The sequence below is a fragment of the Mastigoproctus giganteus genome, chromosome 6, assembly GCF_048544385.1.
Source record: "Mastigoproctus giganteus isolate SK-2022 chromosome 6, ASM4854438v1, whole genome shotgun sequence".
NCBI classification, from domain to species: domain Eukaryota; kingdom Metazoa; phylum Arthropoda; class Arachnida; order Uropygi; family Thelyphonidae; genus Mastigoproctus; species Mastigoproctus giganteus.
The window spans coordinates 212,908,960-212,927,245 of NC_143580.1; the positions used below are offsets into that span (position 1 = coordinate 212,908,960).

Here is an 18,286-nt window from a genome sequence, read left to right on the forward strand (position 1 = left end):
ACCTGGCAGACATACCCTGGTCCTGTTCCAACTATCCTTCTTGCACAGTATATTCCTGTCTCCCTGACAATAGAGTCACCAACAATAACTCACAAAACAAAACAGCAATAACTCATAAAACAACAAGTTCATAATACAAAAGTGATTACTTATACAGTTGTAAGCATATAAAGCTATCAAGCTTGTAATTGCAAGGCAACCCAAGGTCGCGGGTTCGATTCCCGCCTCGGGCTTGGATCAAAGTACTGCAAAAAACCTTGGGAGGTGCAATATGGCCATAGAAGCCGATGCGCCAACAACTACCAAATCAAAAAAAAAAAAAAAAAAAAAAAAAAAAAAAATTGTAATTGCAAGAACTGGAGAGGTTGTTAAGCCAGAGAATTCTCAGATGGTAGGTGGTAGATGACTTTCATCAACCGGTGAAATACCACCACTTTGCTTATTGGAGGCCTGAAGTGGTGAAACCCATGTTTAGTCTCTAGAGCAAAGTTTCCAGCATCCCCCTCTCCCCATACTTCTCCTTCAACCCATGCATGGTACTAAGTACTATAGGTTTTGATACCTTTCGTGTTTGGGATTTTCATAAAAAAAAAAAAAAAAGATGCCTTATCTTAATTACCTTATCTTATTTGTCTGAATACAAGAAACATTTGTAATTCATTTAATGATAACAGAAAAAAAAAAAAAAAAGAACAAGCAAAATACACTGAATCCTAATTAGCCTTAGTTGATTAGGTGCAAAAACAAAGAGCAATAACAATAATAAAAAAAATCATGTTGCATAAGCACAACACTTCCATATTTCTGATATTAATGGCATATTTTGCATTCTCAGCTAATGTAACTATTTTGGTTGGCTATTTCTGTTTTAAATTTTTCTTTTTAATTTATTTGTGAGATATCTGTCTATATTCTTTTTTTCTTATTTTTTTTTTAATAGAGCAACATTGCCTATTGGAAGTGCAAGTCAAGATTCCGGAACAAGGGTAAGAAATGTTTATCACTTTGTTTTGGATCTCTTGATAATTGAGTTAAGACATGGTTTTAGGAAAAGTTTGCACTATTGTTTTATTTATTTCTTTATTTACTTTATTTTATTTTATTTTTTATTTTTTGCTGTTTCTTTATAATTTTTCATTTCTGATTAATACTTGCTTAAGACTAACTGTGAAGGTCTCGGTGCATTGTTACTTAAAATAAATTTGTTTTTGTAGTCTGGATGGCCAAGGCCAAAAGAGTTTACAGTTTCATTGCATTTGTTTTATTGCAGTTGATTTATCAGTACAACAATCAGTGGGTTATGTACAAATTTGCATCTCCATTTGTTTACCCCTTGGCCTTGTTAGACCTAATAGTGCCTTTGTTTTTCTCTTATGCTCAGCTTGTTAGTATTAGCAATAATATATATATATATATATTTTATATAATGAGTAATATGGAAAGAAAGTTAATAAATTATAACAAACTGTAACTAATACTTATGGGCCAACGCACTCGCAACAGCAATGATGCATTACGACCATAATGTGTATAATATATATTATAGATAAGTAGATTAAAGTATAAATGGAGGAATGCTGACCACATCAGACGTATTAACAATGTAAAAACTAAATAGGTACCTGTAAAATAAAAGGTAAATTAAAATACATATTAGTACTTAATACTATAGATCCAATGATTTTAACTTTGTCAAGGGTCAGCAGCCAAAACCAATGGAAATATAGCAAGAAGCAAGGCCTCTGTTTCTGATATGAAATATACATAGCAAGAGGTAAAAAAAGTAGGCTGACATATATTTCATAGCCAACCCAACAGAGACCAGTAAGGAAAGGAATGAAAACCAGATCAAATCTAAAGTTAAAAAAAAAAAAAAAAAAAAAATTTAAGATAGCATTAAATAAAAAGAAATAAAATAAAATAGCAAGCAACGCAAGAGCAATTTAAAAATGAAAGTAAAGTAAAATGCAGACAAGATGATATTGACAAAGGCAGACAACTTACGGCAGTCCCAAGCAGGAGCCAGCAAAATAGGCTGGGGGGAGCAAACATCAACCAAGTTGTATCGGTGAACCAAAGAAGTTAGCAAATTCTTTATAACATGTTGAAGTTACCCCAAGTGTGGGAAGGGGAGAAGTTGTAAATAGGTCAAAATAGCCATGATAATGAGAGCATCCTTGGAATCAGGGAGGTTCACAAAGGGGTCAAAGGATGGCACAAATAATTACAGACTTGTTAGTTTAACTTCTGTTTTGAGGAAAATAATGGAGTAATGGAGTCACTGGTTAAAGAAGCATTGCAGGATCATCTATACAAGACTGCTGTTATACACAGTTTGGACACAGCATGAGTTTGTTAAGGGGAAATCTTGTCTGACAAATTTGATTGGATACTGTGATGTGGTCACAAAGGAACTGGATGCAAAAAATAATTTTGATATTATATGCTTAGATTTTAGGAAAGCTTTTGATACTTTTACACCTGGAAGACTGCTGTACAAATTGGAGCAGTATGGCATTAAGGGCAAGTTGCTACAATGGATAAAAGGATTGTTAAGTGGGAGTGAGACAGAGAGTGATAATCAATGGACACTGCTCTTCGTGGACTAATGTTATTAGCGGAGTCCCCCGGGGTTCAGTGTTGAGCCCATTGTTGTTTTCTGTATTTATCAGTGATATTGATGAGGGTTAATCAGGGTTAATGTTTAAGTTTGCAGACGATACAAAAGTTGCAGCATTGTTAATGACAGTAATGATAGTACACTACTGCAATAGCTTCTAGAAAAGTTGAGAAGATGGGGTGAGAGCTGGCAACTGAGGTTAACATTGACAAATGTAATGTACTGCATATTGGAAGCAGTAACCCATATGTAGTACATTAACTGAGGTTAACATTGACAAATGTAATGAATGTACTGCATATGGGTAGCAGTAACCCCAGGGTACCATATCAACTGGGTGGTACTACACTCAGGGTAGTGGAGAATGAAAAGGACCTGGAGGTAATTGTGCAGTCAGATATGAAGTTTTCTGAGCAGTGCAGACAGGTTGCAAGATCAGCTCATGGTGTGTTGTCAATGATATACAGGAATTTTGCTAGCAGGGATAAGAAGGTGATTGTCCCCATGTATAAGGCAGAAGTCAGGCCACACCTTGGTCCGGAGGCCTCATTTTAGGAAGGATGTAGAGGTATTCTGGAATGAGTACAGAGATGGGAAATGAGATTGGTGAGTGGAACAAAGGGTTGCTGTTACTAAGAAAGGTTTAAGTTCTGTAAATTGCAGCTTCTGGAGACTAGGCACCTGCGAGGTGATCTAATTGTGGTGTATAAGATCTTGAATGTTTTGAGTAAACTCAATGCTGATGGGATTCTCCCTCTTGCTCAGATAACTCACCTGAGGGGACATAAATTCAAATTGAGGAAAGAATTATACAATTGTCTTTCCTCACAAACAATAGAAAGGTAGATGTTCCCATCAAGCCAATGATTAATGGTGAATGGGTTGAGCATGCTGAATTCTGATGGGATCCTTCCGCTTGTTTAGATTACGAACCTAAGGTGGCATAAATTCAAATTAAGAAAGGACAGATGTGTGGAAATTTGCCTTTAATCAGCGGGTGGTTAATTTCTGGAACAAACTTCCATCTGTCGTTGTGGAAGTTGATAGGTTGAATAAATTTAAGGAGAAACTAGACAGGCATTTGGAGGGAATGGTGTGATTTTTTTTTTTTTTTTGGCTGATGCTGCATAAGCTCGTACACTTGCTTTCTTGCATCACATGCCACTACTACTACTACAATAATTGTGCGGAAATTTGCCTTTAGCCAGCACGTAGTTAATAGTTGGAACAAACTTCCATCTGTTGTAGTGGAGGTAGACAACTTAAATAAGTTCAAAGCAGAACTAGACATTTGGAGTAAATGGATGGGTGAAGTTGGATGTTTTTTTTTTTTTTTTTTGGCTATAACATTGCTCTCTTGCATCATGTCTCTACTAATGCTAATGTTCTTGAAACCAGTTAGTAACCTGCTGCACCTTGTGTTATTGTTATGGTACTTTGCTTTGACTGGAGTTGTCTGGATACATTGGCATCACAAACAATAGAAAGGTAGGTGTTCCCATCAAGCCATTGATTAATGGTGATCAGAGGACCCAGGACTTGACACAAAAACTGCCAAAACCATAACACTATTGCTGTGGCCTCATGTTACTTTCTCCAGATGCAGATACAGCAATCACCATGATAGAACTGGAAATGGTATTCATCAGTCAAGGTGACAGACTTCCACATGTCAGCGTTGGTGGTGCTGATGTAACCATGCAAGATGCATTATCTTGTGTCTTGCAGTGAGCACTGGTACCCACAACAGCTGTCAACTGCCATAGCCTATATATAGACTAATGTCTAGCACATAGTCCATGTGGTTATTGGTTTTGCTATTCCTGTGTTATACTGGATCGTTAACTGGCCCACTGTGCTGCATTGCTGTTGTGTTACTAGACGAGACAGAATGCTCACAATGGCATTATGTCTCGCCCATGCTGAGTGGTTTCTTGTTGCCTTTTTGTATATGTTGTACCAAATTTGGTTTATCTGTAAACCAATCTTTTTGGAAGTGTGAGATTGCTGTAAAAATAGAGAAATAAAATTGCTGTCAAAAGTTTATTTTCAAAGTGCATAAATACAGCATTATCCATTCAAAAACTGAATGAATAATGCTGTATACTGAAAAAAACTAAATGGTTAAATTATTTGCTAATTTCAGAAATGATAGATAACAATAATGATGGAAAACATAAGTATTTACAGGTGTAAATACTTATACAGTAGGATGAATAAAATCTAAGTGGAAATATGCATCTTTTATTAGTTAATATCTTATAGTCAGTGCAGTTTAAATAAATGGATAGCAAAACATTTGTTTTCTAAGCAAGGACTAAACCAACAGTGCTGATGCCATTTCATTAGTTGCAAACAGCTAACAAAAATGCACATAATGAAAATGAAAAATATAGATCCTGCATTATTTATAGTGAGATAACTTTGATGTACTGAAACTGTTCCATAAATCATTAAAATTGTCAAATGGAATACATCTAATAATGCCTGATGTAATTGTGAATTGCCATAGCACGTAGTAAGAGTATCAGTAAACAGATACTGTTTAGAAACTTTTCTCCCCTTCAGATAATACAGAATAGATAAGGAAATGTGAAGGTACTGGGGATTGTATCCCCCTGCTAACTTTGCTTGATTGCCCTCTTCAAAGCAGTCTAGTGAACCTTTGGGATAGTTTTCTGTAAATCATTAAGATTCAGAAATCTTAATGATTTGAAAAACATTTTGTATTTGGTAGTGGTTATTTGAATAGTAATATCATTAAACAACATATTTTTTATGGTTAGGTGAGACGTTTTTTTAATGCACTTTTTTCCCTTGATTACAAAATTGATTTCAAAATATTCTTATCACATTGTATTTTTAAATTTTCGTTATTTTATAATAAAGGGTGCCTCCATAGCCAGGTGGGCAGGAGCAGCAGTGCGTAGCACACGCTTCTTGATTATACCGGGTTCAAGCCCGTGACCACCAAACACGGAGGATACAGAAAGGTCAGGGAATGACCACCACATAACCTCGGAGCAATATGGCCTTAGTTGCTAATGCTTCTAAAAACCAAATAATAACAACAACAACATTATAATAAAGACTGTATTTATGTGATAGTAGGAAATAAATTGCAGTTCATGTTTTTTAAGTCTGGTGGCCTTAAATCAACATTATGCCCATGAAATTTTTGTGCCAATATTTGGAACAAAAATTTATGGGCATAGTGATGCGAAGACAAAGTTTGGAATATTCATTGGTTTGCAGTAGAATATGAGCTGAAAAAATGCAGAATGGAGGAGGAGGAGGTGTTCCTTTCATCTTTGTCTGGCTGAAGTGAATTCAAAAAAACATCATTTAAATAAGCAATTGGTTTAATATATTGAGTGTTCTGTATGTAGTTTTTGTTACTATTAGATAAACAAATTTTTTGCTTTTAAAACATGGAATTAAAGTGTATTAATTTAATATGATTTTAATCATTTGTTTACTTATTCCATTTTATATAGTCGTCATGCATATTTAAAGAATTCAGGAAATGGAAGCTTTGTCCAAAAATAATTAATTTAATTTATTTATTATTATTTATTTATTTTTAATTGATAGCTGTTATCAAGTTATTTTATTCCTTTTATAAGGCATTTTGTGTGTATATATTTTTTTATTAAAAAACAAATGTTAGCAGTCACACAGATTTTCTTCTTGGACCACTAGTTTCTAGACATTAAATGAAAGAAAATGTAGAAATAGTTTATTGATCTTGAAACTCATGGATCCAAACATATTGACCCAGGCAGAGTTTAACTTCTGTAAGACCTGTATTCTAGGTGGACCTTTGGACTCTCAGTTAAAAATGTAAATATAATTCACACTGTTATGTTCTTGTCCGTCTTGGTTAATGAATGTGTACAACCTTTAAAATATATATTTATGCATAGTGTGATCTCTATATTTTCAGTCTGGTATTCAGAGGCCTTCTCCAGTTGAAAAGAATTATCGAAGGCAGAATAGACGTTTAGGTATACATGATGATGATAGAGGTGAAAGTGATAGTAAAACCATGACCATTTCATCTGATGAACTGCCACCCCATCTCTCAACAGGTATTTTTTTATCTTAAATTTTTTTGGAAAATTCCGTATGTAGAGATTTAGAACAACTTAAAAATAGTTGCTCTATAAAGAAAACTTTAGTCACCTGATAATGATTGTATTTGTATTTGACTATAGTTTAATGCGTTTTCCATATTTATTTAAGCATTCATCTTTTAACTCATAGTAATTAATTTGATATCACAAAGCATATAGAACTTGAATTTATTTTCCTAATCCTGAAATTAAATAAGATATACCTTTTTTGAGTACTTCCATTAAGGAATAACTTCAGTTGACATTCCAGAACCCTTTATTTTCCTTGTGTGTGAGTTTACTAAACTCAGTTATGAGGAATCTTCTTTAAATATTATTCATTGTGATGTCAGTATAAAGCTTTGAACTCATTGTATAATGCTTGTATAATTAATTAGTTTATTTTGAAATGTTTGGTGATATTAATTGAAGTTAGCTGTTATTAAGAGTTTATTACAGATATGTAGTATCCTCTAGCAGAAAATTCCATAAGCAGTTGTGAACAAAATGGCATAACTGCTGAGCAGCATGTGATTTGGGTGAAAGTATCAGTATCATCAGTAAAATTGTAAGAGAAATTATGGATCTTTATTAGTCTCTTTACTGAATTGCAGCAGAAGTTTCAAGAAAGAATTAATAACTGAGAATGTCCAAACAGATTAGCAGTTAACAGGTTGGTGAAAAAGGTTGAAGAGATTAAGTGACAAATTATTGGCCAGAAAAAGTATGTATAAGAATGCCTGAAAACATTGCACACATGCAGAGAGCACTTACTATACTGTAAAATGACTCTCATTTTGTTTTTATAAGGGTAGTATAAATACTTGCTGCATTCATAGATGTCTGCAAATGCTATTGGATGCAATAAGGCTTACATATTGAAAATATTTTCACATGAATATAACTCCCACTCTTTGTGAGTGCTGTGTTATGAAAATGATGACTGTGGATTGAATACTTCAATAAATACAAGCAATCTAAACTGGATCATCTAGAGCACCATGAAATTTCAGAAAATTGTAACCAAACAGAGGTATTCTTAGGATTCATACTGAAAAATTTAAAAACCTGAAATATTGCACATAAATAACTGCAGAAGTTCAAAACAAAAGTAACCAAAAAAAAAGGTATAGCAGAACTTTATTAGCATTAGCATTAGTAGAGGCATATGATGCAAGAAAGCAAGCTTATACAGCATCAGCCAAAAAAAAAAAAAAAAAAAAAAACCCCTCCCATTTCGCCTATCCATTCACTCCAAATGTTTGTCTAGTCCTGCCTTGAATTTATTTAAGCTCTCTACTTCCACAACAACAGCTGGAAGTTTTTCCAGCAATCAGCACCCACTGGCTAAAGACAGAATTTCACATATCTATTCTACAACTGTCTTTCCTCAATTTGAATTTATGTCGTCTCAGACAATTAATCTGGGCAAGAGGAAGAATCCCATCAACATTGAGCTTGCTCAAGCCATTCAAGGCCTTATACACTTCAGTTAGATCACCTCACAGGTGTCTAGTCTCCAGATGCTGCAACTTTCAGAACTCAAGCCTTTCTTGTAACAGAAACCATTTTTCTACTCGCCAATCTTTTTGCCCTTCTCTGTACTTATTCCAGTAGCTCTTCATCCTTCCTAAAATGAAGCCTCCAGACCTGTATACAATACTCAAGATGACCATTGCCTCATACAAAGCAATAATCACCTCCTTATCCCTGCTAGAAAAATTCCTGTATATCATTGACAAGACACCATGAGCTACTCTTGCAGACTGTCTGCACTGCTCAGAAAACTTCATATCTGACTGCACAATTACCCCCAGTTCTTTTTGATTCTCCACTACCCTGAGTGTAATACCACACAGTTGATACGTTACTCTGGGGTTACTGCTACCATTATGCAGTACATTATATTTGTCAATGTTAAACTTCAGTTGTTTATTTGTATCTCCATTGTAGTCAGCTGCTCCACAAAAACCATTGTTACCATCTTAACAAAAATACTAATATGACCAAGCTAGGCTCCCCTGAATGCACATGCACCTGGAAAACCTCTCCTCCTTACTAATAAAAATAAAACTCACAGCCAGCTCTACTAAATCAAGTAGTCATTAAATAAAAAGTATACAAACACTTGTAAGATTAAAAATCTCTTGTATTACTGAAAGTTATAGCCTTGCAAACTTCCAGTTACACAAATACTAATGAGAGATGTGTTTAGAAACTTCCTTTAAAATAACTCCCCTATGTAAATCTGCATGCCTAAGTTTTCATACAGAAAGAATTAGAAAAGTAACAACCAATTGGAAAACCATTAAAAATTGCTGCTTATCCTGAAGTGCACTTTGATCAATTGTGTCACTTTAAAATTGCCACATTATTGGGCATAAATATAAATGAAGATAAAATAATAAAAGTAATTTAAAACACAATGACAAAAGTACTTTAGTTTTTTTTTTTTTTTTTTCTGTTTTATTTGGGATCGGTATTAGTCCTGAAACCATACCAGGGGCCAGCAAAACATATGCTGAAAATTGGGTCTCTTGATTCTTGATCTGACTTTTCTTTATTGAGTAATGCCTAAACATCTAAAACATACTTTTGTTTATACCAGGTAATATATATATATATATATATAAAATAAAATAACAACATTCAAAGACTGTTTTTATTTAAAAAAATAATTAGAATTTTTAAAAATACCATTTAAAAATAATTTTTGTAAAAATCTTTCTACAATTGCATTTGTCATAGCTGCCATAACTTCTGTTTAATTTTAGGGATAATCTTTCATGGAGAAATCTTAAAATGATTGAAAAAAATGATTTCTAGTTACATAGCCTTATTAACAGTATGATCATCTGGTAATAAAAGAGAAAATTATGGTGTGCTGGAAAGCTATTAAGCCATTGTTGCATGAAGAGCAAGAGTATTGTCATGGAGAAATCTTTCAATCACTAACAATTTCTAGTTACATAATCTTATTAACAGTATAATCACCTGGTATAAATTCATAATGAATTGTCTTTATAGTCAAATAGTAATTATAGCATAATTTTACCTGTAGTCCTGTCATAAACAAATTTTTTTAAAAATGAAACTTCCCTTTTTTTAATATAAATATAAAATACTAAAGAAAGGAAGTTCCATTTTCCACAAGCTATATGAATAATTCTTTTTGACTCTTGGTTGGAGTATTGTCCTAGTACATTCATCTATCATCAATTCCTACCACTAAGAGCTTTTCCCCAGTTAAATTTTAACTAATCAAGGCAAGTTAGTATACTTCACATAATTCATATTTTAATCAGTATTAATCCTTGGTACTGTATATCACTGCCAGTGATTAATACTCTGAAAAATTATTATAAATATTTATGAATGGCTTCCTTTAAACAGACTTGACAGATCTTCATCCAACACCTTCACCACCCCCACATCAAAATGGCACTCTTACACCAAGAAATAGTCCACGACTTGACAATAATAACAGGAATAGTATTAGTGAAGATGACGACAAGGAAAATTCACTAGAGAATGAACAGCCACCAGAGGTACCTCCAAGACGAAGGGTTAAAAAGAGAAGCACGTCACCAGTAAGTGTTATCTGTGTTTAAAGATGTTAATTTAAATTGGTATCTATTTTGCTTTTCAAGAGTTATGCCAATTTTTAAGTTTGATATTTACTTAACATGTCAGTTATTATAAATTCAGCAGCTGTTTCATTACTCTTCAAAGGAGGGGGAGGTTGTTTTTTGCTGTTTACTGTATTAATTTTACCTCTTTTATGTAATTTATAATTACTGAAAATTCAGGTTGATGTATGGGGCCATCATATGGAACTTACAAAGATTAAATATCAAATTAAAAGATAAATTAATTTCTCTGTAGAGAAAGGTTCAACTGGTATTTTAATTTTGATGCTCTGTAATATCTTGACAAGTATCTGCAAGAAATTCATTTTAATGTGAATTTGAATTGTATATATTTTAAAAAAATTTCATTTTTGGTTTTGTTTGTGCATGCTCCAGTTCTTATAGCTCAGAAATAGTGATATCTACAACTGTTGAGGGATTTGCTGCAAGAATAAACTGCATCGCAGATCACATATGAACCATCGCCCGGTTAGGAGCAGCAAGAAAGATAAAAATCTGCGAATGGTCTAGGCCCTGGTTCTCCAGCCAAAGAAAACCATATTTCAATGACAAGCAAAAAGCCTATTGAGAATGGCGAAAAACACAAGCCCCGCAATCCTACACCTTCTTCAAAATGAAAAGAGCAATGTTCAACAGGATTAGAAGACAAGCCCATAACAATATAATCTTCGAAAAACTTGCAAAATAAAAGAGAATTACCAACAACTCAAAAAAATGTTTCCATATGACTTGGGAGGCTTTCAAAGAATGGGCGGATCACGTCTTTAGAGATTGTGGTGACTTACCATCTAGCACTAGGCAATCTGTAAACCCAACAACCTGGAGAAGCTATCCATCCCTAGCTAAGGAATTGCAACAGTCATCAGAAGCCTACCAAACAAATGCACCACAGGCCCAGATAAATTTCCCCTTTTCATCATTAAGATATGTAGTCCTTACCTGCTGGACTACAGACCTATTTCCATAGGATGCAACTTATTAAAAACCTTTGAGAAATGCATAATCAAACAATTAAATAATTAATGTTTTGGCCACCGTCCATCCTATCTTCACTCAGTCATCAAAGACAGATCAACTATAACAAACCTATTAGAGATAAGTTGCAGGATCCAAACTGCCCTGAACAATAAAAGCCAAATGGATATCCTCTTCCTGGACATTAAAGCCACTTATGACAGGATAGCAATTCAACCCTTCCTCCACTCCCTAGAATCTCACTGTTGCATTACAGGAAACTTATTCACACTTTTGCAAAAATTGCTAACAGAGAGAGACACATTATTGTTAACCATGAAAGTTTTAGCATTGATTACATGCTAAACAGAGGGGTTCTCTCTGCGGCACTTTTCGCTGTAGCCCTTGATACGTTCCTCTCAACCTGCAATAACATCATTACCTACGCCGATGGCATGAAAATGTTCTTTCCATCTAGCAATAGTGTTAGTGAGCACGATGTTGCTCTACAAGCCACAAAACAGTTAACTAACCTGGCCAACTTCCTAGCTTTGATTGGTCTTGAAATAAATCCTCTCAAAATAGTCAGTTGTCCTCCAGAAAGCATAAGAAGCTTGATATCACCATACTCTTAAATTGTCAACCCATACAGAAAGTCAAATATCACAAATATCTGGGAATTACCCAGGACGACAAGTTATCCTTCACGGAGAATTTCACTACCACAAAGAATAAGACCCTAGCCACCACTGGCGCTCAAGACAGAAATTAACTGGAGTCTATAATTCTCAACTGGTGAAAGAATACATTGTTGGATGCATTACACCAGTTGCCTTATATGCTACGGTCATTTGGTCATCAGCTCTAGAAACATAAGTCAAAACCTTCCTAAACATTGAATATTGGCTCCTTAGGTGGTTAAACCAGATCTTTCAATTTCCCTTCACTGTATCAAGAGGTATTCTGTGTGCAAATATGGAATGGACACCTTGAAGTTTATTGTTATCAGGACACCAAGTTTATTGTTATCAGGACAAATATTCATATCCTGGCCAGGTTACTGACAGGTAGATATGATGTGCCAGTCCTATCAGCCATCATTTCACACCCACAAAGTCTGAGGCAATCAAGCAGTCTCTAAATCAAACCATTCCGATCCAGCCTAATCTCCTTGAAAAGCTTTAACAGAATGTTTTGCTTAATACAATGGAAATCCTGAACTGGTATAAAGTAAACTGAAAAATTATGCTCCAATAAGACCTATAGAACGACTATCTTCCAACAAACAACTGAGGCACAACAGTATTAACTATAACCCATAGTATCTTACATGCGATACAAGTAAAAATTGAGTTGGGAAGCCTGCCCACCATTGAAGGTGGTCCCATTGTGCAGTTCTCTCAAAATCTCTGCTGTTATTTTGGAGGTTAATTGCCTAGCAACACAATCATTTTGCTTCTCAGTTTTTTGCCATCAAGCAGCTCATGCGTGAAGTTTGGTAAGCTTTACATGTTGTGTATACTTCTCTTTGAGGCACCCAGCACAAAGGACCTTTTTTATTTTTAAACTATTGATTTTTTGTAAATTTATTTTCTGAGTTGTAATTTGTTTATCCCCTCTATCTTGTATGCATGCTGTACAAGGGGCAGTTGTAACTAGCAATCAATTGAATAAATAAATAAAATAAAATTCTGGAAGCACATAATATTTACTCCAGTGGCAAATAATGCTTTAGAATGTTTTTGCATAATGTATGCAAGTTATATTTTCTAGGACCATTGTTAAAAACTGCTAAGCTATTGCATGTGAAATGGCCCATCACAATTTCCCATGCAGTATTACAGGTGTACTATTATTTATTTATTTAATTTTTTTTATCATTCAAATCTTTTATATCCAGTGAATTTATAACCCATTATGGTAATCAGTCTTGTATTGTTAGTATTTTCCATTTACTATTTTCCTTCATGCTGTCCTGTTTTCCATTAGATCTTCAGCCTAGCCAGAGTGGAACTGCTTTTTTCTGATACATGCTTGACCATTGTTCTACTTTCCTCTTGATTTAAAAATGGACCTATTACCATTTATTTTATTATTATTATTATTGTTATTAAATTTTTGCAATTTATTATTGCTAAAGATTCAAATACAAAAAAATACAAGCTGTTCAAAAGTTTGTAGCCTTTAGAAATAATGATAATAAAATTTTAAGTATATTTTTGTTTGGTCCTTTATATAAACAAATGCAAAAATATAGGTTCATAGCTTTGTTACATTTTTCTTGAGAACCTTTATGGCTCTTGGTTCTTTAAATTCTTTTAAACTTTATAAAAGTTTGACAGTCTACTGGAGAAATATGCATTTACTCAGTGGGGATATCACCTTTTATGTTCCTTTATTTTTTTTTAACCTTAATTTCTTATATCAAAACTTCCAAGTACATCAAACTAATTGGATTTGAGAGGAGAGCTTCATTAATCATAAAAAGCTCTTGTTCTCTTATTATTTTGTCATTTGCACAGTAATTAATAAATTGATTGATTGTTTTTTAACATCCCTGCACTGGCAGACTCACCATGCCTCACAACACTGTGTAATCCAGTCTTCCTAAATCTGGTAAACCACCCATTGGTGCCAAAAAACCTCTTCACAGAACCAGTACTTGTATTAGGAGCCTTGCATTTTTTAGTTAATTGTTCTTTATTTTGCCCCCCTTTTTTCCCCTTCTCAAACAGGTAGATCCAAAATGTTTACATTAATGAGTTTCATAAAATGCAACAATAATCAGTTCATACTTATTATCTGATTTTTAAAATTAATATTTTGATAATAGTAATGTTTTCTTATGGAGATTGTAAGGGCGAAACTAAATCTTAAGGAATTAGAATTTATTGGGAAAAAATTGTTTTCAGAGTGCTGTTATTAATAATATACAGTCAGATATGCTATAACGGACGATGCTACAATGAACGAATGCTACAACGAACGCGGAGGAATACTGTCGGCCGACGTAGCACGTGCATGTGCATGACGTGTTGATTAGAGCGCTTCCCGGTCTAATTTTCCACTTTGATTAGAGTGTCAGTTATCATCTTTGTTATTGTTTGTAAGGTTCAGTTATTTGTTTATTTGCCCTTTAGCAGTGAAAATATATTTTTTAATTATTCTGCTATATAAGCCATGAGTCAGCAAAATAGAGTGAGAAAGCTAATTAACTTAGAGATTAAGAAAGAAATTATTTCCAAGCGAGAAAGTGGAAAAAGTGTAGGAGATCTAAGTGCTGAATATGGTATGGCTAAATCAACAATCAGTGAAATTTTAAAAAACAAGGAAGAAATTAAAAGTGCACAGATTGCGAAGGGAATCTCTAGGTTAAGCAGTTCATTTGTAATATCATGGGAAAGATGGAAACTCTTCTATTAGTGTGGATTAATGAAAAACAAATGGCAGGTGATAGTGTCAGTGAGGCGATCATTTGTGAAAAGGCCAAACAATTGTTTGAGGAACTTGGTGCCAAGGCTCCTAGTAAAAGTACTGGTTCTGTGAAGGGGTTTTTTGGCACTAAGGGGTGGTTTACCAGATTTAGGAAAAGGACAGGATTACACAGTGTTGTGAGGCATGGAAAATAATTAAGAATGGGGGCTTTCTTTCGCAGCAGGTGTTTAACTGTGACGAAACTGTGATGATTCTCTTCTTTTCTGGAAGAGAATGCTATGCAGAACATATATCACAAAGAAGACCACCTTGCCTGGCCATAAGCCAATGAAAGACTGGCTTACATTGTTATTTTGTGCCAATGCTTCAGGTGACTGCAATGTCAAACCACTGCTTGTGTACCATTTGGAGAACCCCAGAGCTTTTAAAAACATCAGGAAAAACCGCCTTGGAGTTTTGTGGCATTTCAACCACAAGGCTTGGGTGACCAGGAGTCTTTTCTCCGACTGGGTGACTGAGGTGTTTGGCCCCACTGTCCATGACTACCTTAGGGAGAAGGATCTTCCATTGAAGGTTCTTTTGGTCATGGACAATGCTCCAGCCCACCCTCCTAATTTGATGGAAGAATTACCAGATAAGTAGTTCAGTTTTATCAAGATTCACTTCTTTCCACCTGATACGACGCCTCTCCTCCAGCAGGTGATCGCAAATTTTAAAAAACTCTACACTAAGGCACTGTTCAGGAAATGTTTTGAGGCCACTTCTTCCGGTGATGTGACTCTGAAGGACTTTTGAAAGGGTCAGTTCAATATAGCAGATGCTATTTTCCTAATCGTGGTTGCTTGGAAGGAGGTTTCTATTGGGTGCTTGAATTTGGCTTGGAGGGCATTGTGGCCTGATGCTGTGGCTCCAAGGGACTTCGAAGGCATTCAACAGTTGGCAGGAAGAGCCTGTTGTGCAGGAAATTGTGTCTGGACAGGTCCATGGACCTGGATATAAATGAGGAGGATGTGGAGGAATTGGTGAAGGACCACAGGAAGGGCTATCATTTGAGGAGCTAGCAGAGCTTCACAATGAAGAGGCAGAGGAACTGAAGGAGAGGAAAGCTTTCGGGGATGAGGACAAGGAAAAAAGTCACAGCATTCCAGCTGAGGACCTTAAAGAGGTGTTCTCTTGCTGGAATAAACTATCCAAACTTATAAAAGATTATCACCCGGATATTGCTGCTGTGGATGGAAATGGGCCTTAACATTTTAATGACACATTGATGACCCACTTTTGGAGGGTCCAAAAATCCAGGATAAAGTAGTCAAGCCTGGATTCATTCTTCAAAAAGGTGGACAAATGCCCTCCCACAGGACAGTCACTCAAGATGAGTAAGAATGATGACTCCTCTCCTTCCACCTCTGTTATTTTTTTATTATTTTGATTAGGGAAAGTTTGTTTATATTTTCACTGGGGAAATACAGTTTATGCTTTTCATATTTTATGTACAGTGTATAAAAGTTAAATAAATTAATTTTATATTATTTTTACACATATTTTTCATTTTGTATTATATTATTCCTGTTTAAATCGTTGTATTGGATGGTAACTTTGCTCTAGACTGCAGGTCTGGAATGGATTACCCCTAAATACATATATTTCAATGTGTGGTGAACAAACAGATGCTATAACAAATGAGGTTCTAGAACCAATTACGTTCGTTCTAGCATACTCCACTGTAGTCATTATTATGTTTATATAAATGCATGGTCAAGCTGAAATTAAAAAAGGCTTATTTTTTCAATAATATGTAGGCCAACATAAATTTAAGTTAAATTGCTGTTCCCCCTCAAACACCTCTAATAAGAAAAGAACCCGCAAATCCAAAAATTCACACATGAAAAATTTCATATAGGGAAGAAAAGTGTACTTTTATAACATACAAATGTAGCAAATTACTTGAAAGTGAGGTTTATTGCATTTTGTAATGATATGAAAAGTATTCCAGCATGCATTAATTGCTTATAATTGTTATTAATTTATAAAAAATGTTCTGGAATGCCATTCCAGCAGAAAGATAGATGGCTATACAATAATACAGAAATAAGGATTTCTCTGTTTATCAGTGGTCATGATTATTTATGGAGGCAGTGTGCATTAATTTGATGTTTTTTCTAAATAAATGTATTTATTTTATTTTTTTATCATGATGAAGGTATTAATATTATTTTCAGAAGCCAGTCAGTAATGGCCTTCCTCCTACACCAAAAGTTCATGTAAGTGTGTCGTTTTTATTTTAACTATATTGTGGTTAAAATTGCTCTTCTTAAACTGGTTAGAAACAATTTAAAAAAAAAAAAATTATATATATATATATAAAACAGTTAATAATAATAAAAATTAGACATGAGAGAGATAAAAAGCATAAATAACAAAAATAAATAACCACAAATGTAAGTGGCAGCATAAAGCAATATCCAACAACACAATATGTAAACTATAAAAAATATATATAAATTAGAAAGAAAAAAAAAAAAAAAAAAAAAAAAATGAAGAGTGAAGAAACAGATAAATAACATGGACAGAAGAGGAAAATGGAGATACATGGTAGGAAAAAATGTATAAAAATTTTGAAATATTAAATATAGGGCAAATAAGGCCAATTAATATGCCATTGAATGCTAAATTTAGACCAGAGCCCACTTCTTAACACAGAGGCCAAAACAATGTGAAATATCACAAAATAGACGTAATAAACCACTAAAGATAATAGAGAAAAGACGAACCCCAAGAAACAAATAAAAACAACTGTTATATCCATTCTCGTCAGAGGGCCACTGGACACAACAGCTGTGAATATTACTGCATTTTCCTACCACGTATTTTCATTTTCCTCTTCTGTCCATGTTATATATTTGTTTCTTCACTCTTCGTTTTTTTTTTTTTTTTTTTTCCCCTTAATTTATATTTATTTTATGCAAAAAAATAATTTTAAATGTTTTTAAGTTAGTACAGCAGAGCATCAGTTATCCAGAATAATTGATGTCAGACCTCTTCTGGATAGTCAAATTTTCCAGATAAAGTTTTCTGGTAAGATTAAATAAATTGATTAAATAATTGGTAATGCTTTCCATAATAATCCTGTCTTATTAACATTATAAATGTTTTCTTTCTCATAATTCGCTATAACTGAAGCGAACTTTTAAAGGACACCACTGCTGATTTGTCTACAGAAAATTTCTTGCCTTGAATATGTAGTCCACGTATACCGTGTCTCAGTTTAAATTTTTTCAGCCAACCTGTGCTTGCCTTAAAATCTTCATTACCTCACCCCCCCCCACATCAGCCAAAAAAAAAAAAAGATAAATTAATAAAAAAAATAATAATAAATAAATAAAGCAAAACAAACTTCATTTCCCACAAGGTAACCATCTGATTCTGCTTTGAATTTAGTCAGAACTCACTGCCTCTGCCATGTTAGAAGGCAACTTATTTTAGTGTTTTGTAAACCGTGTCCTGTAGGTGAA

General features: G+C 34.1%; 1 protein-coding gene across 3 annotated transcripts in view; it reads left to right on the top strand.

Annotated features, from left to right (window-relative positions):
* hppy (MAP4K3-like protein hppy) overlaps positions 1-18,286 on the top strand; it is a 394,076-nt gene that overhangs the window by 259,810 nt on the left and 115,980 nt on the right. For all 3 annotated transcript variants that reach the window (XM_090376708.1, XM_090376710.1, XM_090376709.1), the window contains 4 exons: positions 941-986; positions 6,567-6,711; positions 10,129-10,325; positions 16,994-17,035. In XM_090376708.1, the coding sequence (XP_090232834.1) occupies positions 941-986; positions 6,567-6,711; positions 10,129-10,325; positions 16,994-17,035 (430 nt within the window). The remainder of the gene's footprint in view (positions 1-940; positions 987-6,566; positions 6,712-10,128; positions 10,326-16,993; positions 17,036-18,286) is intronic.